The sequence below is a fragment of the Oenanthe melanoleuca genome, chromosome 1 (assembly GCF_029582105.1).
Source record: "Oenanthe melanoleuca isolate GR-GAL-2019-014 chromosome 1, OMel1.0, whole genome shotgun sequence".
Classification (NCBI taxonomy): domain Eukaryota; kingdom Metazoa; phylum Chordata; class Aves; order Passeriformes; family Muscicapidae; genus Oenanthe; species Oenanthe melanoleuca.
In genome coordinates, this window is record NC_079333.1 from 72,071,827 (window position 1) to 72,096,553 (window position 24,727).

The window sequence follows — 24,727 nt, forward strand, 5'->3', positions numbered from 1 at the left end:
CATCCAGTAAAAAAAACCAAGAATGGAAAGAATTATCATGTTTCCCTTCCATAAGACAAAAGTTGAGAGGTATTTTTTAAGGTTACCACGAAGAGGTGAAGGTTAATGTCTGCTTAAAGCCAGTTAAATTTGAGTTCCACTTATGAACACAGTTTGCCCTCTGTGCCAGTTATTTCATTAAGCAGCTGTGAAGATGTCTGCAAAGGGCTCGTGTTTTTACTGCAGAAAATTGTAACACTGCAGGCTGCACATCATGTCAAGGACAAAAACCAGGTGGATTTCTTGAGAGCCCAGGGAACACCACTGCCTTTAGGAAAATAGTCATCAAGTATTTCCTAACTTCTGTGAATGTGCAATGCACTGTGGGGCAGACAAGGTGGCAGATAGGGTATAACAGTCCCCTACTGGGAGCAAAGACAGCAGAGGCTGCTGCACTGACAGTGCTTCATCTTCTCTGTTTGAACCTTGCTTTGCAAAGCTGGCCAGCTTCACTACCTCACCAGTCTAGTCCTACTTCTCCCATCACTGCCTCTGCACCAGGGCAGCTGCTGTCTCCTTACCTCCATGTCTCCTGCCCCAGAACCTCCACCACTTCCTTCTCACACATCCCATACCAGATATTGTCACTGCCTCCCTTGGCCCACTGAGACTGCATGAATACACCTGACAGAACCCAGCTGAGTCTGTCCAGAACCTTATGGGTGTGATTCACAGGCTCCAGTACCAGCAGAGCTTATTTGCTCAGGCCTCCTGCTGCACCTCACCTGCAGTGGGATGGAAAGCACAAGGCCAGAGAAAGCAAGAATTCTTTCCAGGTCATTACATCTAGAGTTTTATGAGTTGTGAGTTACAGTAGCTAGGATAATAAGGTTAACTTGAATAAGCCTAACACATGACTTACACTTCTACCCACTTTTGGATCAAAATTAAGAAGAGTCAATAACATTATTCTTCAGGAAATAAAAAAAAAAGTGAAGCAGTTAAGCGTCTTACCATAATCCTATCACTGTCAATAATGGTGTTCAAGCGGTGTGCAATGGTCAGCACCGTGCAGTGAGCAAAGGTTTCACGGATCGTCTTTTGAATGAACTCATCTGTTCTGAAACACAGCAAGAGCAATGCAGACAAAAGTAAGATGTTTGCATGGATAACTGAATGGCAGGCAGGTTTTATGACTTCATCAAACAGGACTGGATAGAAGGAAATATAAAAAGTTGTTACAGCGCTTCTTCATCTTGTTACACTGGATAACTTGAAGGCATACCGGGAAACATACTCCAAAAATCTACCCTTCCATACCTAATGAGGAAAGGGTTTCTTCTTGTAAGTAGAGCAATAGGCTTCATTTCAGAAGACTAATTTCTCAGACTTCAATGACAGAAAAGGGAAAATTCTGTAGATTCAGATAGTTCTACTCATTTCTACACCAAAAAAAACCATTGTTATTCTCTCTCAAGATTTAGTTTGTGCACACAGAGAAGAAAAGTTGGTGAAAGCAAATATCCTTCATTGCAAATCATCTTTAGAATAAACAAGACAGTCTAGAACTAAGGTTCTTGATTTCAAATGCAGAAGAAGATGAATTGGAGAAGATGGCTGGTAAACTACAATAGTACTGGAATAGCTCAAGAACTTGAATAATGAAAGAACCCAACACTTTACTCTGTAAATCAAAAGCATTAACTGGAACACACAACCCAAAGAAAGAGATAGAAGATTGAAAGTTAAGTGAGTCTGCTGTATGAATTAAACACCTAAGAAATGGACAGCAGAAGGAAACACAAGACTTGTGAAGAATGAAAACAAACTAAGCTAGAGCATAGACACTGAAGTACAGGGCTAAAGAGAAAATGGTCACAAATAAAGTTGAGAACTGTGAAAAGGAAGTAAAATTATATTGATAGGTAGTTAAGTCACTAGAATGTTCTTTAGCCATATAAACAAGCTTTAAGGCAAAAGACAGGAAATGCAAACTGGAGTTTATTGAAGTAACTAACTGCACAAGTGAAGCATTGACACCACCTAACTTAGAGGACACCAGCCAGGCTTATATGTGGAGATCTCTACAGTCCTCCTTTAAGTCAGTGAAGGGAAGAGGCATGGGTGGAAGGTGAATCTGAGAACCTGGATTAGGCAGCCATCCAGGGATGAATGCCCTCTAGAGGCACCTGACAGCCCACACTGCACACATAGCCTTGGCTCCCACCAGCCAGGCCTTGTGAGTACTCACATATTGCCCACCAGCCTTCAAAAAAAACCTCAAAAGACAAATGGCAACAATGGAGAAAAAGGAGCAGAAACCAAAATTCTCATCCAATATAGGATGACACAAAGAACTCAAAATACACTGGCATCAGTTGAACTAAGGAAGCTCCAGCCTAGAAGTCAGGCACTTGAAGGCATGGGCCTCATTTCCAGGATTTCTATTAAAACATGAATTTGTTCTTTTGTATATATGATGACTGGAGAATAGTAAAATGATGCAGATTAGGTTAAAAAGACAAAGGAGATATCTGAATAAACTAGAATATTTAGGCAGACACATTGGCTGCAATCAGCTGCTTGCAAAGCCTTAATTCTTCAATTTTAAAAGGTAATGGTAAAATAAAATAAAATGCATAAAATATTCATAAAACATATCTTCCTCTGATTAAGTAGTATTTTTTTAGACAGAAGTAGTACTCCACACTGAATCTGTCTGCACATGATGATATCTGGTATCACTTCATGAATTACGCAAAGAGAATTGTTCTGATGCCATCATGCCAGGAGGCACCAGCAACAAAAAGTGGACAGACAACTTTGGAAGAAGAGGATGACTTAGAGGAATGAAGTAACTATTAAGTTTCCACAGTAGAAAGTAAGAGCTCATGCTCTGAAGGACAGGACTAGCACAGCTTCTGTTTACAAGTTGAAGCAATCAGCATGACAAAAGAGAAGACAGATCCTTGCTGATGACAGGAAGAATCATCAGAGAGAAGGGAGATATAAACAGTTAAGGAAGAATTCCATGCATTCTGTTACCTTCATCAGGGGACAGAAACATTGAAGTTTTGTCATAAGCTTAAGAGAATTGAGTTCTGAACCACAGTCTGAGAGGCTTGGTCCTTCTGCTCCTACTTCCTAAAAGAAGCTCAAAAACAAAGTGGGAAGCAGGTGTTCCTCAACTCCTTTTGAACAAAGGCCAGTAAGCAATCAGGAAAAGAGACAGGAGGAGAAGTCAGGACAGGGCCAAGTTCTTTAGTTTTGTGTTATCTCCTTAAGAAAAGAAAGTTGGTCATCATATTCCACATCACAGCACTACCAGTCCTTTCACCCCAGTGTTAATGCATGTATATTTGTTTCCTCTCTTCTCAACAACATCTCAATAACCTGGCTACTTTTACCTCCAAAAGGAAAAAAAAGCAGGGACATCCATGAAAACACTCACTATAGAAGAGGCTTAGAGACAGTAGTTGCAGTAGTTGAAATAGGAAAACAGAAGCAAAATATTCAATATTCAATACTCACTAGAATTGTGTAGAGAAAGCCTTTCCTTACAGTCAAGCTCAAGGTGAAGTTTACTGCAAAGCTACTACAGAACATGGGAATCATAGCTAGCTCAGGAAATTTGATAACAACTTTACAAAGGGCTTAAAATTATTTGTAACTCAAGTTATTCCTACTGTTTTCAGTGAATGCCTCAGCCTTGAACATTCCTGTCCTCTGCATTCATTTATTGTATCAACTTTTATTATATGTCTTCTTTATAGCACTACCACTTCCTACATTTACAAAAAAAACTTCTCATTCTTAGAGAGATACTATCAAACTATTATCTTAAACAGGTATTTCTTGAACACATGATTATCACTAACAAGAAACTGCTGTCCATATTGTGGGCGTGACAGATGTTCTAAAATGAGACTACAGAGTAATCAGGAACAGACTTGATAGCTCCATCTTCAGCTATCACAGAACAAGATCTCATGCAGACGTGGCCGCTGACTGACACTTGGCTACATCCTCTCCAGGGTTCATGGCAGATCCTTAAACACAGCTTTTGGGACAGCAGGCAAAAGCACCATCAGTAACCTCCAGGAGAATCTCAGGAAGAAGCTAGGGAAAGCAAGAAAATCTAAAAAGACCAAGAAAAGCACCTGTATACAGAATTATGTGCTGACAGAGTGTAGAGACTGTATCACATACCAGTTAGAGCTATGAAAGTACCAAAGGAAGCATCATTTCTGTCCCTTTTTCAGGAATAAATGCACTCTTAGTGGTGTCTACCCACACTGAGCAAGTGTCTAGGCAAGTGTCAAGTGATTTCACCACCCACTTCAGTAGATCAAACCCCATCATCTTTCAGGCACATTAAGAACCAAAGGTGCAACCTGAATACCAAAACCAGGTCTGCTTGATGACAAAAACTCAAACCTAATCTGACTATATAAAAAATGGGAACCACACTACTCCCTGCTGCAAGGAACAATACAATAAGAAAGTACAAAATGGTGGTAGAGCTGTCCCACAGGCACCACAGGTTGAGGATCTAACACCAAGTTTCCCAGCAACCACGATCTGGGGTAACCTGAATTAGTTGACTGTAAAAAGAAAACTATCTAAAGAGGAAGAATAAATATGATCTGAATGAGAAGCAACCAAGCTGCTGAAAGGAAAACTGGGTAAGTCATTATCTTTTGTTTAATGTCCTCCTGGGATTGTCCAGAAAGTGTATCTCACACTACACAATTCCTGAGAGGCTGAGATAATTTCTCCCAAAGAGAAAGAGTTACAGATAGCAGTTAGATGTAATAAAAGGTTACACCTTACAAGGTTAAGATGGCTAATGAGCTGAACTATGTGCAATGGCTGTTTTTACCAGACTCAATGAACAACCAATGTAAAAAGGTAGCAGTGGTTTGCTCTGTCCTCCATAAGAAAAAATATGATTTAACACACACTGCTGTAGTCTCTGAGCAGAAGGCTTAGTGAATTAAAATTGAAAAGGCTCAGTTACTGGTGATTTTGTTTCTGTGTATCACCAAAGCAACGACATGAAGATTTTCAGCTCTTCTGCTCCAGATTTCACACAACTTTCCAGAACAGTTCAACTGCTTTAAAACCAGACTCTATTCTCCATGGTGAGAATGGACCAAGATGATAAAATCAAATTAAATCTGTCAGTCATCACATAAATCATGCACATAGTCTGACTTAGGGCAACCTTCTTTATGGCAAGCTCCTCCTCCCCCCCACAAAAGCACTCACACCTCTGCCACATGCAGAGCAGGTGGCATCTATGAGGAGCAAGGGGACAAATAAGGGTACACATGGGAGCCAGAACATATGAGAAGGAGAGAGGAGGATGAACTCCAAATTCCTTTCCTTCACTCCCAGTAGCAGATAAGAATGACCTAGCTGAGCTGAAATGTGGTGGGGAGTCCCCTCAGTCCCCTGGGGAAGGTACAGTGCCCACCTCTCACCCTGCATCCACTGACTCACGTCACCTCATCCTTCCTTCTCCTCCTGCCACCCCTAACCCCTGCCCTCTCACTCCAGGTTGAACTGCAGAAGGGACATGGTGGCAGCAGCAGTTGAGGCTGCTGAGGGAAATAGACCAAGAGCCAAAACACACAAAAAAAGGAAAGGCAGCAGCTCGCCCTGGTCTCCCATCTCAGGCGCTCGACACGATGTGTGCTTGCCGCCAGGTGAGACACAAGGGTGCCAGCTATGGGGGTTGTGCACCAGACGAGGAGGAGGTTTTCCTTACACGCCAAAAATGCCTCCCTAACTGCTCAGTTAAGCAGCCCACATCAGCATTTCCTGATGATCATCCTATCAGATTGCACAGCTAAAAAATACTTGGCTCTAGTTATACCAACACATTAAGGAAAAGGTAATAATAACTGTAATGCAAACTGAATTCAAAGAAGAAGTTCCAAGTTATTATTTGTATTGTTATGCCTAGAGTTGATACAAACAAACATTTACCTTATTATAATATATATTGCAGCACACATTAATCAAGATCAATTAAATGGATAGTGTAAGTTGAGAACACACATGTGAGATGCCAAAATAGGGAGGATGAGTAAGATGGTATTAAATTTCCACACCTATGATTAATCAGAGTTATTCTATCAGAGCTCAGCCAAAAATAAACTAAGGGTAAAAAAAGAAGAAAAAATGAGAACCTCTGAGAAGGGAATGCACTTCTCTAAAGTTTTTAGAAATACACTGTCAGCTGAACTGTAAAGCTACCCCAGTGGCACCACTTCTCCCCCAAGAAGATGTTAGAAAAATGAGTCACGCCCAGATGACATACAAAATCCTTAATGCATCTGTTTGAGGGACTTGCTGTGTTATTGTCCTCTTTGGACTTCGAGTTCTCCCTCAAGCCATAGTTTGTTGGAACTATATATTCAGCTCAGACTAATTGATGCAGTACGTTTGCAGTATTGTTTCCAAAATATTTCCACCAGTGCTTCAAATGTTTCAAAAATTAACAGTGGGGGTACTTAGCTATTGAACAATTTGACAGGGGTTGTCATTGAATTTTTTTTGCTATTGAGGTTGGATGTTCTTTTGCAAGTACACTCTAGTTCAAACAGAAATGATTCAGGAAAGTTCTGCTGGCCTGAGTTATACAAGACAGAATAAGGAATAAGTGTGTCCATCCTGTAGACTTAAACATCTCAAAATCTGTTTTGCAATTCCTGTGGTGTTTAGGACAGCTTACTTTCTGCCCCTGCCCCGACTTTACCTCCAACTTACCACATAAGCATCTGATCCATCTGAAAGGACAGCACCTCATAACCAGAAGTATTTGGTTTTGCTTACAACCATTTTTCACCTTTCTAGTTTCAGGGGGTTTTGGGAGTGAGATGAATTAAATCTTTCATATTTACTTACTTCCAACAAACATTTCTTCCAGAAGTCAACAGAACTCAACTTGTTTCATGGCTATTCTGATGTTACAGAGATGCATTTTCAAGAACATTCTTATCTTCTAATCTATGGCTGCAGGACAAATAAACTTTGAATATTAATTTCCCTACTCTATGGAATGCACTGAAATTAGGGATCTTTTGAGTGCTTAGTTTATATCATCTGCTCCATAGCCAAAGCTCAATCACCCCATTCTGAATAGACAAAAATGATGGTATCATCAAAAACATAAAACAGCAATACAAACTACATGAAATATAAAGCATTTAAATTCATCTCTACAGCAGAGACAAACATATTAGAAGAGAAACCAGCTCATTTTAATATGGCAGATTTTGTTTTTACCTTGGGTCCACATTTGCTGTTGCTTCATCAATGATAAGAATACGATTTTTTTTTAGAACTGCTCTGGCAAGACACACCAGTTGTCTCTGACCAACACTAAAATTAGATCCAGATTCTGCCAGCTGTGTCTCCATTTTGTTGGGTAGATCTTCCACAACCTCCTTCAGCTGCACCTGTTGACATGTCAACATATTGTAGGATGAGTAACTCTCTTTTAAAACAGCTATTGTGTGTCTGATGACACAACAATAAGTATGTAAGGTTTGCCTTTTATATTGACACAAAATGAGTAAGTGCCAAGTTGGATTACAGAGTGTGTCGGTTATTAGAATTCGAAAAACATTAAAGCACATTGTTAAGAATCTATTAATGTTCATTAAAACTAAGATATGAATCAAAATATAACCAAGGCATCATCCCAAAGGTTAATTTTTTTATAAAAGACTTATGTAACAATATACACGTCTGCACACACATGCACACACATATACACAAATGCACATATAAGAGTCTACCTTTTTCTATCAATGGCTAAACCTTTATCAAACCTGATGAAAACATCTAAAACCTAACACACACAAGCATTGTAATGCTATTGTTAGGTGGATTTTAAATATCAGCTATACAATATTAGATTTATTAAGTCACCTCTTCCAAGGCATTCCATAGCTCTTCATCAGTGTATTCATTGAAAGGATCCAAGTTTTTCCTCATAGTTCCAGTGAATAAAACAGGCTCCTGAAACCCAGTAAAATCAGCATTCCATTATAAATACAGGTTTTATAACGCAACAGGCAATTTAATGATAACCGGTATCAGCAATAGCACAGAAATATCCAAAAACAAGCAATCATTTTTGAAATGGAAAGGTGTATATTACAACTGCATGCAGAAGGGGGATGTGGGGGGGAAGCAAGTGTTCAACTACTCTATATGAAGAAAATTTACCAAACAGGACAGGTCTGTTTGCAAATTGCTGTACACAGTTATGTCAGTATTTAAAAGGGGCATTTACATGCCACTGTTCTGATGCCACAAGCTATATATATATATACTTACATGAAATCACTGCTATCCTCATGGTATTGTTAATGAAAACCAACAACTAGCACTGTCAATGAGCTCACACTCCTAAATTACTTTTGGGCAGTTTTGAAAACCTGTTTTTGAAGTACATAAACCAGAGAGAAATCAAAGAGCTCACAATGCCTTTCTGGTTTTCCTGCTGTGTTGGGCTGTGGTTGGCTTTCTTTCATTTTGTACCATAAAAGGCCTTCCAATTTACCATCAGGGCAAAGCAGGAATGGCTTCCACCATTTAAAACCTAAACACATTGAAGTTTATCTATACTGCCACAGCAGCAAAGCAAACTTACTAAGAACTGGAGCACTGCTGGGCAAAGCTCTCCCTCAAAATACACCAGGGAGTCAAATCAGTACCTGCCATTCAGGTACCAATGTGGGTTTACCTGTGGTCAAAGCAAGTTTTGTTCCACTTCAGTTCCCAGTCAGAGTAATAACAGGTAATTAATCAAACTGGCACAAACCAAATCACACTGAAATATGCAGTATTTAAGAAGTGGACTTTTGGTTCAGAGTTCCTTAAGCAACAGATCAGTACTCAGTAATGTGAGCTGCCAGACCTGAGAATCATGCACTGACATGACTTTAGGGCTAAACTAATCTTAATACCACACATAAAGACAAAACAAGTCAAAAGCTGTAACAGTGCTAATCATAAATGGAGACCATTCATCATGTTGTCAGTCTTCTTTAAATTGGGGAAATTTTAGGCAAAATGTGTTCCGTTTTTTCTTCTTTTCTCTCCTAGGAAATAAAATCTAACTTACACTGGGTAACTTCAGCTTACTCTGAGATTAACCTGTCATGACTTTCTCCCCATCTACCCCTAGTGATGCCCAGCTCCAAAGGGCTGCAGTAAACCACAAGAAAACTGAGACCTTAACCCTTTTGTTGTCTTTTAATTTCTAAACCATCTGAATGCTGTGAAAGAATTTAAAAAGACAGAACATGCCATAAGCAATATAAAAGAAGATATACACTTCTTGATGCAACATGCCAATTATTTGAAAGTATCTGCTGCAATAGCAATATCATTAAAAACCAGTTGAATGAGCAAAAGGGTTTAACACAGAACATTTCCAGGCCAAAACACAGTTTTCTTCAAAAACATCTAGAAACTAATTTGTTTAACAATACACATTTTAATACACCATTTGGCATATTTTGAAGGTATTGTTACATTTATTTTCCTTTTCAATCAATTTTTATAGGTTGGCAAAAGAGGCTGAACCTATCAAGTGTTCATAACTATTATAAAAGTCCTAACAACAGACATGCACTGCAAGAGAAGATAAGGATATTTTTTAATTACCATTTCTGACACAGATTATTATTTAAAACAGTCTGGTTTATGAGAGGAAGGCAATAAGACTAACCTGTAAATAATTGTTGTAAAAATGCTTGCAGTCAGAGAGGCAGACAACATTTGCATAGGAAAGATTTACAAATGCAACCTTTACACAGCTCCATCCAAGCAAGCAATTAGAAGCCTAAGCACATTTTTATTTCTCCAGGTAGGTATTTAAACTCACACACAAGAAAACTTCAGTCTTGCCTCATCACTCTCTAGGAATGGTTCTGTTTAGCATGTTTTATGTTGCAATTCTAATAAGCATCTCTGGTTTTTCAGCTGCCCACATAATTACGAAGATATTTGCTGCAAAATAACTACCTGATGTTACCTTGCTACTCCTATCATTGACACTACTATTAGCACAATACAAGACAATGCCTATCATACAGTTTACCATAGCAGAAAATTGATTCAAAACCCTCCTTCCTCCCCTTCTTCATACCACCACTTGATAGTTTTGTATATTTTTAGTAGAAACAGCCTTCCCTTATATAAACTTGACAGAAATCAGAGTTCTACAGGATTAAAACCGTTTTAAAACTATGTCAATAGACCTGTGTATGAAAAAACTTCACATGTATTATTGAATGCAGTCAACTTTGAGCATCTGTATCATTCAACATGTAGAAAATGTGTTTGACCTGAAGTTCTCCTGTCTCAGAACCCTACTTCATTCAGCTGGGCTGAATTCTTCAAAATGTAAAAATCACCCACAATTGCTAGGGGCAAGGCTTTCAAAAAGCTGCAGACCTTGAATGAACTGATGATCATCTGCTTTCACAAGAAAGGAACACTACAAACAAACAAAAAAATGAATTTAAATCCATATAAAGTTTTCTTTACACACAAAAGATAACTAGTTCCAGTGAGTGCTGCAATAACAAAGCCTGTAGCATGCAGAAACAAAAGACATCCTGCATTAGGCAACAATCCAATTGCTGGGGAAGTACCTATTTTTTTTTTTTTTTTTTTTAATAGCATACCTGTTTCTTTTTGACTCCTATTCTTTGGCAAAAAAAAGCTTCATTAGCATTTGTATTAGATTCTCTGCTTAAAGAAAGTAATACACCCTGACTGCCACCCTGCCAACAGACTAGCACACGTTCAGCTATAACTCAATACAGATTCTGTTAAAAAATAGAGAGATCTGAGAAATAATGCTAAACATGACAAAAAAATTCCTCTGGTTTACAGTCTACTCTTCACTCTACCTGCTAGAACAATGCAGATGAACTACTTTCTAAAATACAACTTCACATTTGCAGCATAAAGCTTTTCACTCTTCCTCCCTCTTCACTGGAGAGCAAATGCCCACGGAGAGACCAGAGCTCTCATGAAATTACAACGTGCATGGATTTTGCCTTCTAGGTTTTAAGGTTATGTGTAACCCTTCTCTGATTCAACGTCTCATGAAAGTAAGACTCTAAGAGAGAAGACCCACGACCTACTAGATTTCTTTGAACAGCCTTTCTTCTACTCCAGCATAAGAGATGAGGCCATTTCCAACACTGCCTTATTGGGGTTTTTCCCTGTACTGCCACCTTTCTTGTATTCAGCTTCTAAAATTCATAAAGTTTTATTTATTATGGTCATAATGACCTACTCTTTAGTCTGTCCCCCATGCCTTCTCCTGTCCAACCTTCTGCAAATAATGAGAAAGCTGATAGCTCACTACTAGTTGGCACATTTGCTCTTTCTAAATCTAGCACCAGTCAGAGGTGACTAGAGAGGTGAAAGAGGTCCTTCAAAGTCCCTTGGTTCAGGCAATGCATCAGGCAGGAATTGCTGCCAAAGGACCAAGTGACTTCAGAGGACTGCTGAAGATTGGTATATACTTACCAGATTTTCTCTGCTTTTCCCCAGACTATGGGAGGACAGCATACAGCTAACACACAGATATTCCAAAGGGACAGACAGGGTACAAAACTAGGGAAAAAATGCTCCAGACCCCAAAATTGATTCTTTTTATCTTAAAATAATCAGGGCCTTACTCAAGTAAGAATAATTGCTTGCTACAGTTCCTGTGCCTACTGCATACAGAGGTGCAGGGGGAACATATCCCAGCAAAGCACTTTAAACACTATGGTATATTCAAAACATCCATGGCAAAACCAGCCACTCTCTTACTTGAGGTATAATTGAGATTTTCTTCCGCAGGTCATGGAGCCCCAGCTCTGAAGTCAAGTACTTATCAATCCAAATCCTTCCTTCAGGTTCTGCCAAGCGAAAGAGGGCTGCTATCAGAGAGCTCTTCCCAGCTCCAGTTCTTCCCACTATTCCAACCTATGGAGCAAACCAAGCCTGTACAATTAAACTGTGAGTTTTCAGGATAAATTAATGTGTCAAGCAACATTTTTACAGCATCACAGCATTTACAGTAGAACATGCACCAAATAAAACTTCTTTGTAATTAACGTTCTTCCAAAAGGAAAAATCCTCTCCCCTTAAATCGGTTTGGATTCAGGTGACATTTGTATACATGACAATTTCTTGGATCATATTCAAAGGTGAATGATTTCCCCTTAATGTGTGGTGTCTTATTGTGTAAACAAGATAAAGTGGCTGAATGCATACAGTAATGTGATTCAAGGCTGCTAATTTTTATATTAAACCTGGTTTGCTGGGTGATGTTAGGCAAATCATTTCAGGCATGCATCTACTACTCAACCCCAAAAAGGACTCCCATAAAGCACTCTGGGAACAGTGTATTCCCAATTTAAATAATTGAGACTGATTCTGGTTAGTTATGGTTAAGGTGAAGTATACTTTAAAGTAGCACAATTATAAACTGTATCTATACTTCAGACTTCTTCAACAAGTACTGAAACTACAAGGCCATGACATCAAGCTGAAATTCCTTTTCAAACACAAGAAACAGCAAATAATAAAATCACAGAGATTCACAGTTCTCTTTGTTCTCAAAGAAAAACTGGAAGACATACACCATATGAAAAAAATAAAGCTTTCAGAAAAAAAAGACAATGAAAAATATGGGATAGATAACTTTAATGACAAGGGGTAAGAGTTAAAAATACTTCTTCTCTTTTAATTTTTTTTAATGTTGTATGTGGATAAAGGATTCTTAGAGAAAAAGAGAAAAATAGTGTACAGCAATCAACTGTATCAGAGAAGATAAAGGGTGTAACCCTCTACACAGATCTGATCTGGCAGAATTTGTTATTTCCTGCATTCTGTTCTAATCCCTACATTTAAAAAAAAAAAAAAAAAAAAAAAAAAAAAAAGAACCAATCAGGACAATGGAAAAAGTTCAGAGGAGTGCAACACAAAATTAATATGGGTTGAAGATACTGATTTGATGGTGAAGGATTTATGAGGATTAAACATGTATAATATGGCTTGGTGAAGTGATTGGGGTGCAGAAAGGAGGAAGAAAGATGAAAAAACCTTCATAAGTATACGTACAGACACCAGAGGGCAATTACCCACTGCCTGAGACTCACATGTATGCAGCAATGACTGCTGAAATGAAATTCAGCACAGGAAACTGCATCAAAGTGCAAGGAGAAATTTTCAGTCAGAGACACTAAGTTAAAAAAAAAAACAACAGAAGTGCCCACATTTGATGAAAAATACACAGAACACTAAAAAAGTACTTCAAGGAGCAACATATGCTGCATAATCTAAAAGGTATTTTCTACTTCTACATTCTGATTCAACAATTTCATCCAACCATTCATTATTGTACTATTGTATATCAACTAATTAACATTTTTACAGTGCTTATTATTAAACAGACTAATTTAAGCAAATCTATTTCAATAAATGATAAAATGTCTAGTACTCTAAATTATATCAGTGAAACAATAGAGAAGTAGCTCTGAATAGATAAAGTACAGCTCAGAAAGAAAATGCTGAATAGAGAATACAGACAACCAGAGTTGTGGAAATGAAAGTTCAATTATTCCTCTGCAAATGTCAATATAAAGTATTGTATCAAGAATCTAAAGAAATAAAATCATTAAAAAATACACTGATACTTAAAATAAAAATGCAGCTGCTCTGCATATTGTCAAAATCCCACTTTCAGCTTGGCATCAAATGAAAGGACTATGCTCTTCAACATTTAGAAGAATCTATTTGCATCTTTGGTCCAATTGATTACAGGCTGCTGAAAACTGACAGGAATTTGAAACAGCTCTCAGCATACACATTATCCATTTTTTTAATACATTTTATTCTTCAGAGGCCCACACTCACAGCCAGTACCAGTCTGCAAATGGAACACAGCACCAGTCTGGGAGTGGCACCTACCAGGAACCACACACCCAGGGTTGTGCTGCCTGACACAGCCATGTGCACACACAGGAGTACACCTGCTACCCTGGCCTCATCATTACTCAAGTGTCACTTGCACCTCACAGCAGAGCTGCACAAAAATGTGAGATTTACAGCATGTCAGCTACTCCACTGGAACTGCCCATGTCTTGTTATCCCTCAGGCAAGCTCCCTTTTGTGGAACGTTGTGGGAGCACAGCTGCCATGCCATAAATCTACATGTGCGCCTTCCTAACTTCTTCATGCAGCCCACAGATCCAGGAGCTCTCAGGAAAATGTGCATTTAACAATATGTTAGCCAACAAGCATTCATGAGCTCCCTGAAACAAAGACAGTGGTGCATAAAACCCAATGCTACACCTGCTAACCTTCCCCTGCCTGCTGCAGCAATAGAGGCAGAGGAGGGGAATCACTGCCAGCTACTGGCACAGCAGTTTGCACCTCCCTGGTCTGTCTCTGTCAGACCACACTGCTTCAGCAAAGATGTTTAAAACACAGGGTCCTTCCTAGCCTGCTTTGACTGCAGGGAAATACTGAATGCTGAGATGAACAGATCAAGAGAGACCTTAACCCATGAGTGATTTGCTAGCAATCACCTCCTTCATTCCTACTGTACCCACAGCTTCCCAAATTGGGCCCTGGGATGGCTACATGAAAAACTACAAGCACAGCAGAAGCTCAAACTCATTTCTGCTGCCACTGGCACTGCAGCCACCAGAAGTCTCTATAAGCCATGGGCCTGCAGAGCTCTCAATGACAGCAGTATGGGCAGAATCCCCAACAGATTTGGAAACCTGGTTCTGCAGAAGATGCTTCTCCATAATTAAAACCAATATAAGGAGGAGAGATGCTTGGGAGATTTATTTTACATTGTGGCAGCCTACTGCAGTACTGTGCAAAACATCATAGAAAGCAAACACAAAGTTCTTGGCCAATAGTTTCAAGCTGGGCAAATTCAGGATGACAAAATCACAGCATAACTGCTCAGCAAAAAATAAATAAACACCCCCAGTCATCCCTCCCTCTCCTGCCCCCACCAAGGACTGAGTCATGCATTGCTAGTATCTCTTGCTTCCGTTTTTAATTTTATTCCTGCCTCTCATTGAGAAATATAGAACTTCTTGTCTATACTGGAGAGACATGTAACAGCTAAGGAGACAGCCCACATGGCTCCTCTTCTCAAGAGACTATTTTTAACTCATTCATAGCTAATTCCAGGAAATCACCTCAATGTAGCCAAAGTCTGCTTGAATTTTTGTAACATGCATGTTATTAAACTGGGCCACTTGAGGAAATAAGAAGGTTTGGAATTGAATGGAAAAGCATGTTAAAAATGAGGCAAGGGCAAGGATTGTCAAGTTGAACCAGCCTCCTAGGGAAGAACTCCTAATCAAAAAAGTACACCTGGATTTGAAATGTAGCACAGCACAAATTAAGACTTCAGGGCTCCATTTAATTTTGTCTGTGGGGGAGACCTTCCCTACAGCACTCTTTCAACAGGGAGAGCGTCAAAATTGGGGAGGAGGAGTCAAATTTGCAGAGGAGGAAGAGTTTTATTTCTATGTTTCTTTTGGCTACCAATCTAATTAATGAGAAGATTAATTGGATTGGTAGCCAAAAGGAACTGAAATAAAATCCCAAATTCTGAAGTTATGCAAAAGTTATGCAACTGATTTGTATTTCTTTCTTCTGTTTTCCATTTCGGGCTCAGTGCAAGGGCATATACATTCCTTATTTTCTATTGGTTTTATTCACCTTGTCTGCTGACATACTTGATTCCAATTATGTTCCCTCCATTGAATCCCAAATTTCCTAATGCAGCTCCATTTGCTTTGGAGTTGAACAAACATTCTGGGCTTGGCTGCCATTTTCAATGCCTGCCACTTTCTGAAGACTCTAGTTTTTTGAAGGAAATTATCTGGTATGTTTAATCCTTTGTTTTGACAGATTGAAATATCATGTTCCCAGACAAATTTATGCCACACTTACAGGAAATAAATAGGCTATAACTTTTGTTATTAAATATAACTAAAGCTTATTTTTTAAAAGAACACTTATTATTTTCCTAGCATCCATATATTTTATAAAGCATTTCTATCATGGAGCTTCTTGTCAACTCATCATCATTGCCTAATTTCTGTGGATATCCAAAGACAGCCATATACATACCTTTTCTTTTGGTTTAATTAAAACAGATAAATGTCTTAAAACCAATGGTCCATCTAGACTATAAGTGAAGTTAACATTCTCAAATGCTATCATTCCTTGGTTAGGCCATTCCGGTGGTGGATGTTTGTTGGTCTCCCAAGGAGCTTCTTTTTCAAGTTCTGTGTACTCCATCACTCTTTCCACTGATATCATCTGAGGGGAGGAGAGAAGACATATATACATTAACTTCATCCTATGGCATACACTGCAACTACTGCATGTATATAAGTATGTGTCTGTATTTTTACCATAGAGATTCAATGCAATTTACTCTGTGGTTTTTCTCTTAAACACAGGTAAGAGTATTTGGTACCATTCTAGTCTTTCTTTATACAACTAAAAAAGTGGAAAGAATGCATCTCATGTCCTACTACAGATCCAGACCTATCATGATACATAAGCCATTCATAAGCGTAAGTAGGATTAATTACAAACCTAAAGATGTGCCATAAGTTTTATGAAAATTTAACTAAGAGAGTTGTCTGTCAGTCTTGACTAAGATGACACCAATCCACTGTGTGCTGGAAAGACAAAGCTAGAAATGAAACTGCCAAATGAACTACAGGCAGACACGTGAATGAGTTCGACTCCTCACCCTGCACAGGACAACCCCAAAAAAAAAAAAATCACACCACGTGCCTGGGAGCATTGTCCAAATGCTTCTTGAACTCTGGCAGATTTGATGCCATGTCTACTTCCCTGGGGAGCCTGTTCCAGTGCCCAATCACCCTCTGGGTGAAGAATCTTTTTCTAGTATCCAAAGTAAACCTCCCCTGACACACCTTGAGGCCATTCCTTCAGTCCTGCCACTGTCAGCACAGAGAAGAGATGAGTGCCTGCCCTTCTCCCTCCCCTCATAAGGAAATTGTAACTGCAATGAGGTTTCCATTCAGTTTTCTCTTATTCAGGCTGAACAGCCCAAGTGAACTCAGCCACTCCTCATAAGGCTTTCCCTCCAGATCCTTCACCATCTCATGATCCTCTTTTGGACACTCTCCAACAGTTTCATTTTGTATTGTGCTGCCCAACACTGCACACAGGACTGAAAACAAGGGTGAACCACCGAGTGTGACAATTTCTTCCCTTGAAAAAACCATAAAGCTTTCTTCCCATTTCTCAGAAAATCCATCACCATCAGTTTACTGGTATGTGAAAAATGCACCGCAAAAGCAATGTGGTAGCAAAAACCAAAATTCTAACTTCATCATTATCATTATTACTATTATTATTATTATTATTAATTAATTAAGCATGGCTGTGTAGCTTCTACAAAAGGACTACATGTGTTTCCTAGACTATGTACAGCAAACTGTAATTACAAGTAACTTCAGTTGTCAACACAAAAGAAAAAATCCCAGGTTTATGTTTAGCATAGTGTTTACAATCTATTTTTCTTATTATTATCTTAAGAAAGTAGACAGGCAAATTTTAACATGCTAGTAAATATTCTGAATTTGTCAAAGGCATTTTATATTATATATTTTAGAAAACACACAACCTTCCCAGCTGAATATAAACAAATACTTCCACATTTACGTTAACTTAGAATGAATTAAAAAGTTATAAGCCTTTGCAATGGAATAACAAGATTCTAAAAATGCCATGAGGGATATAAATAAAATTTTAAAAAGCAATAATAAATAACAATAAATTATAAATACCAAATATAAAAACATAAGTTAAAATCTTCCTTATAGGAAGGTATTAATTTATTGCAACTTTAACAAGTTGCAATGGAGTTGTCTACACTGTAACTACACAGTCTCTTTTCTGCTGTAAAGTGAGATTGTAAAATTTCCCTTACTATGAATGGAGGACAATCCCTGGACACAGTTCATCTCAACAAACATTCAGAATCAGTCACACAAATTATAACCTAAAACAAGTTACTTTTCTTTATTACTGCAGAGTGGTGCCTCAATTGCTTGCTAAGGTATTAATATTCTAAGTTAATTAAGAAGAATCTCATCCCTAAGGCTTCACGTCACAATCATAAAAGGAACCAAGAGGGGAAAAGAAAGAAATGAACATTACCAGGTTCTCAACTTCAGCACTTTGTCTGACACCCCACTGGAATGTTCCCATGAGGGTGATTGCATAGGAGAGTGCCAAACCAACCTGCCCCGCATTCAGAGCTGCAGAAGAAAGGAAAATGAGACTCAAACAGGTACATTGTAATTACACAAAATCTCAGCTAAGTTCTCTTTCATGGGGTTACTTACATGATGGAAGCATCACAGCCAGAATTTTATTTGGTTATGCACTACTTGCTATCTGTGCAATGAGTAGCTCCAGGCAGAACAGCTACTTGCTAAACTTTTGGGGTACATTTCAACAAGATAATCCAAAATCTCCTTGGCCTGGTGTTTATCTAGAAACTGAGGCTCAGTCTCAAGACCATACTTACATAGATTGTTAAGGTCATCCCTGTCTGACTGAGCATTAGTTAACTCTTCACTTTTTTTCCATGGAAATTAGAAAAGACCCTAAACCTAACCACAAAATTTGTGTAACACTGTTTCAAAATTAGTTATGAACATGAATATTTCTTCCCCCATTTATAAAAGCATCTACTGTCTTTGGTGGGTCTACTGTCACAAAATAAATGCATTCTGTCTGCCCCAATATTAAGCACGACTGTCCTCTGACTTACTTGAACTTTATCCTAACATAGTCCTGTTGACTTCAAGAGAACTACTCTTTATCCAGAGGCAAGGAAAGACTCAGGACCATTGTTTTGACTTGTCTTTTTGCATTCTACCAACATCAAACCTAGTTCAAAATTTGCAGAGTTGTGCAGCACAGAGCACTCAAATTTTAAAATACACGTGCACATACAAAACTTATCCAAAGAAAAAAGAAAAGAAACAAAACCAGCAAATTAGCACTAATTTTCATGTCCAAGATAATTACTTCTTCCTTCATGTTTTAGATGACTATCTCATTCTAGTACATCTAACCCAATTACATCCTGGATGATGCATACACTAATGACAGTTCATGAGTGACAGTGAACATAAAATGTATTATTATGAGGCAATTTTCTTTCTGGAACTGGCCTATCCCATGATCCAAGATATGAGAAGAGTATCCCTAGGAACTTGCTTGCCTTTTGACCTACTGTGCCATGTGCAGAAAGGAAAAATGTTAAGAGGCAGCTCTGTGGGTGTTTCAGCATGAAAAGCAAAGCCCTGTAGGGCCAAAAGAGAAGGCAAAGGTAGGGAAAAAGAAGATTTATTTCTTGTTATTGCTCTGAAAGCCAGAATTTCAAAAGTGAAGACTACAGAAGTGCACGTTTGTGTGCACACTTGGGGATGATGACAGATGTATGCCTCAGCCTGGAAGATGTCTGAACTGCCTCCAGTATTTGCAGGAAAGCAGAAACAGCCCCAGTGCCCTAGACTAAGGAAGAGATCATGATCTAGAAAGAAATGTTTAACTTAATTACAGCCTTTAAACAATTAGAAACAGCAACACATGAAAAAGAATTAGGCATTACTATACATGGTAATTACTGGATGAACTTTTTCTAACATCTGTACTTACTCTTGGCGAGAAGCAGGGAACCAAAAGCAACCACTATAACAAAAATGGCACAGATGGCATCCAGACGCACGGCAAACCACCTTGAGGTCGTCAAGAAGAGAAACCAGGCCTCTAAAGTGTATTCCACAAAGACATAAAACCAGTGGATTATTAGAAAACTAAGCTGTATAATTATTACTAAATTAATTCATGTCACTAATACAAGTTGTCAAAAAAACCCCGACTTGCCATCTTCAAGTGCACATCTGCATGGACTGATAATGACCACGATATTGACCAGTTTTCTTGAAATTGTCTAATTTAGTTTTCACACCAGTAGCAACCACAATAGGAAGAGAAAAAAAACCAAACCAGTCAAGACTCAAAGCATGTTCCACTTATTTTCAATTGAAGCTCTTCTCAACTCTACTGGACTCAAGAGTCTTATACAAAAAGCAAAAGTACAACTGCATTTACTGTAGGTGGGCTGAAGTCTACAGGCTTTTAGCTAGAACATATCAGAACACCACTGTCAGAGCCAAGTTTTTAGAAGGAAGCTGCAGCTGGTTAAGCTCCTGTAGGAGCTATTCAATACAACCAGTGCAGCTATACAGAGAATGTTCAGATGATTAGATGCACATTTTGACTTTTGGGGAAGCTCACAGGTGGACACCTCCACTCTGCACTCACACTCAGGTGTTGACAATTTGGTGCTAAGCTGCATCCCAGGTAGATCTGCTACAGTACAAGGTACTAGAGACAGCACAAAAGGACACTGCAATACAGAAGGCAAAGTGTTTGAATCCAGGGCCAAAACCAGAAGCAAAGTAGCCATAATAAAGCATGGCATTATTTATTGCTTAGGCTGCAATAAACTCAGAGGAATAGTTCCAGCTGCTACCAAGTCACAGCAGAATGTTACTATTCCAATCCCTTCTGCCTTGCCTGCCATTATCCCCTGCTAAAGATCACTGCAGTTTCAACTGTTCAGTGTTCCTTAGCTCAGTGCTGGGAAAAATTCAGACTAAAAAAATTCTCCCTTTTGTGAAATAAGGAGGTAAGTATGGTTCTAAGCTTGATCGTCTTGGATAGTCAGATTATGGAGCTTTTGCTCCAGTGATTCTAATTGTCCAGGGAGGCATGTTAAACTGCCAGCTTGAGATGGGTCATTTTGCAACCTCCCTATGCAACAGGGGTCACTGTGCATAGAGAAAGGAATCTGACAGTCACAGGAACTCATGAGGACTCATCGTGGTCTGACAAGTCATGGGCTTGCTTATAGAGACAGGCACTGGCAGGAAGGAAACCTGGGTCTGGTCATACATCTGCATGCCTTTTAGATGTTTATCTAAAATTTATTTAATACTCCATTCATAGGTGTCCTGAGTCCTAGGCTCAGGCCTAAACAGAGCCTAAAGTGCTGAACAAAACCATCACTGGTTGGGAGAGCCTTCTGCAATGTAGGAAAGAATTTAACTTTAGGAGATTTAAAAACCCAGAACTCTCAACTTTGTGAGCTGGTATGAAAGGTATTTTCTTACATCAGCTACTGCTGCTCACATTTACTATCAAAGAACTAACCAGGGTGAAAACAACTTCAGGAAATCTCTAGTTCAGCCTCCTGCTCAAGCACAGTCAGGTCAGAGGTCAGACCATGTTGCTCCATGCTTTGATGCAGTTCCAGTCTTGAAAACTGACACAGATGAAGCCTGCACCTCTGGGCAATCCTTGCCTCTGCTTGACTGTGCTTATAGTGAAATAGTTTTTCTTTGAATTCAGGTTAAACATCTCTTGGTACAAGTTATGCCCATGCCATTGTTCCTACCACTATATACCATGTGAGGGACCTGCATTTATGGCAACAACCTTGCAGGTACTGGAAGGCAGCTATTAAATCCTCTGTGAACTGAACAAGTCCAGTTACCTCCAAAAGGAAATATCTCCTATTGATACCCTAACTGTCTTGGTGGCCCCTCCAATAAGTTTGCTCCAGTTTGTTAGAATGTTTCCCAGATCCGGGAGTCCACAGTGGGATGCAGTACTCCAAATGTGGGCTAACAAGTGTGGAGGGGGATAATCACTTCCCTCCTGGCTATGCTTCTGTTAACACAGCCCAGATGGTGCTGGCCTCCTTTACATATTCCCTAGGAGGACCAAAAACCACACACTTTAAGCCAGCTGGTGTACCCCAAAGGCTTGGGTGGGAAAGACACCAAGATGAAGTGTGTAGATTTACAGAAGAGTGTGACTAATCAGCACTGAAGCTTGACCTCAAAAACAGGTTCATGATCTGCCCAGGAGGGGTATTATTTACAGGTTTTTTTAGGAAGATGCACAAAACTGAAAAATGAAATAGTTTTTATGTTCCCTAGATCTGACCTTTAAACATAGAAAAATATTTCTCTTAAATGTCATGGTACTCTTTGTATAGTGAAACTTCTATAGGCAGTATATTGCCTAAAGATGTCTTTTAATATAAAACTAAACCACAACTTTGTCTTCCCTTGCTATCAGGTACTGTAATGTTGATTTGGTCAGATAACTAGCAGCTATAAAATATTAAGAAATGGGAAATTCAAGGCTGAAGTTGCCTCCCTGGAAGATACACTACACCAGTCACAAGTCACTGGGCTCAACATAGTAGTGTGTACAATGCTATAACCTGTGATAAACTGTACTTCAGAAAGGATCAGCTGGTCCCATCTGAAACCTTGTAAATCTATAAATTACTAAATACCCATCAAGTATACTTGTACACTTGTATGTCTTACAACAGAAAAAATTCACAATCTTACCTAACAAACACAGAACTGAAAATTTGCATTCTGCTGTATCTCGAAGAACATTGTAATAGGAGACATTTAAATAACAGAAGTCAAAGAATCACAGTGCAAACCTGAATTGTATTACTTATGCTTGCAGAATACCAATATTTCACACCTTCCAATTATATTAGTTCCATATTTTAAATTTAAGCCTTGAAAGCTGCTCCAAGTCAAAAATAAGTTAGATTTATGAAACTTTTCCAATATGATTTATACTAATAATATCTGTCCATTCTTAATACACTACTTAGTATCAAATGCTTCATAATATAGCTTGTTTGCTCCACATCTCTCTCTGCCCTCCCCTTTCCTTTTCTTAAAGTTGGAATCCAGGAAATTTTTAAAAATTATTCTTTAAGTATTCTTATCACGCATACTTTCAAATGTTTATCTTATACATTGTTAAAACATATGCATGGGTATTCTAAATTATATTACAGCCCAAAGTAAACTCTCTAAATCTAGACAGATAATGTTTTTGTTCTAATACAGGAATTTTACCCTAGAGAGACAAATGCACAGCTCCTACTGATTTTAATGCACATTATATACATGTCGCTGAGGGCATAAGATATTTCCCTCCTACAGTGAAAAGTATTTGATTTTTCACATCAACTCAACACAAACCTGAGTGGAGGTCTTGGTGTGCATCAAATAATTTTTGAAATCTTTCCTCTGCTTTCAAAGCCCGAATAGTCCAAAGCCCCTGGAGGGATGACGACAAGTGGGAGAACACTGGACTTCGAGCTACAAAGGGAAATGAGAGATAACTTAACAATAGCTGAAGGACAACATTTAATTCTTTTTGTACCACACTAATCTTTAATCCTACCACTTTATATTTAACCATACAAACTACTCTACTGCATCTTTTTAGAATAAATATGCAATAACTTTAACTAATGTCCTCTTACTCAATTAGAATCAGTCAGACAGCCAGGCAGATTAATTTATACAAAAATGTCTTACATTTTTAACAATAGCTGTCACTGAAGAAGTTCTTTGAGCTTTATTAATGGCATTAGGCACCCATGTTTGTTACTCATAATGCTTAATATTCCATATCATAGTAAAGCTAAAGTCAGGCAGTGGAGTCAGATAAGGTCAGAAATACCATTAGTATATGCATGCAAGGTCTCAAAGACCATCAGCATAGCATGTTCTTTACTAGCTTTACTTACAGATAGTTAAGTGACATACCCTAGGTTATCATTATGCAAAACAGGAGTTAAGCATGAAATTCACTAGTTGAGAACCAAGGCAATAAGGAAGTTATTTGCATAGCAAAAGAAAAAAAAAATCTTTGATGGACTGTCTATAAAATACTAGCATTTCACATAATAATAAGTAGGGTTCAAACTAACATTAAGTCCCGCCAAACTACATACTTGTGGATTCTAGACGTTTAATATCTCTTGAAGTGTCTAAGAAATATCGTCGAAGAAAAATGAAAAGAATAAATAGTGGAATTAAGGGGATGAGTATCCAAGGAATCACTGCCACAGCCACAGCCACCACACCAAAAATCTGTAGGAGAGTCTGGAGTACAATAGAAACAAAATAAAAAACTCTTTGCCAGAAGAATTTAATTTAGAACAAGTATAAAACTATTTAACACTATTGAAATACTTAAATATTTAAACATAACTACCACATTTAAGAGCGGATGCATTGTATAACATATGAGCAACATCTATTTTTAAGCAACTTGGAAAATTTACAGTAATACCTAAACTGACTATTTTTGCAGTTCATGGTTTTCTTCCACATTATTTGTTCTCTAAAATATGTCTTTACAAAGCTAGTTGACTGAAAATTAGTGTCTTTCTTTGTAGACTACTTTGTGACTGCTGTAATAAAGTAATAAATGATCAGTGTAATGGACAACTAATCTTTAATGGACACTAGCTATTTGCTGAATCAAGGATATGGTTTTTTCACTCCTGTTGAAAAGAAACTGGTGAAAAACTGGCTCTCAACTTGAGTTGAAAGACTTGACAGTTGGAAGAGACTTTCAACATAGGCTTGCAATGTTTTCCTAAACACAACATTGTCTCATTTAGAAAGGAAACCCAGGACAGGAGAAAGTGGGCTTTCTTTTCTCAAAGGACTGCATTGTGAAATGATACAAGTAAGAAGAAAATGTTACACACTGCAGGAAG

General features: G+C 38.5%; 1 protein-coding gene across 2 annotated transcripts in view; it reads right to left on the reverse strand.

Moving 5' to 3' along the window:
- ABCC4 (ATP binding cassette subfamily C member 4) overlaps window positions 1-24,727 on the reverse strand; it is a 140,322-nt gene that overhangs the window by 22,680 nt on the left and 92,915 nt on the right. The window contains exons 21-29 of one of the 2 annotated variants that reach the window (XM_056496459.1): window positions 23,954-24,104; window positions 23,193-23,312; window positions 19,762-19,872; window positions 18,250-18,350; window positions 16,177-16,368; window positions 11,839-11,994; window positions 7,924-8,013; window positions 7,276-7,448; window positions 994-1,099 (exon numbers count right to left, since the gene is read on the reverse strand). In XM_056496459.1, coding sequence (XP_056352434.1) covers window positions 994-1,099; window positions 7,276-7,448; window positions 7,924-8,013; window positions 11,839-11,994; window positions 16,177-16,368; window positions 18,250-18,350; window positions 19,762-19,872; window positions 23,193-23,312; window positions 23,954-24,104 — 1,200 coding nt within the window. Of the gene's footprint in view, window positions 1-993; window positions 1,100-7,275; window positions 7,449-7,923; window positions 8,014-11,838; window positions 11,995-16,176; window positions 16,369-18,249; window positions 18,351-19,761; window positions 19,873-23,192; window positions 23,313-23,953; window positions 24,105-24,727 lie in introns of those variants that run through there. The other variant, XR_008840954.1, reaches the window with a different exon arrangement.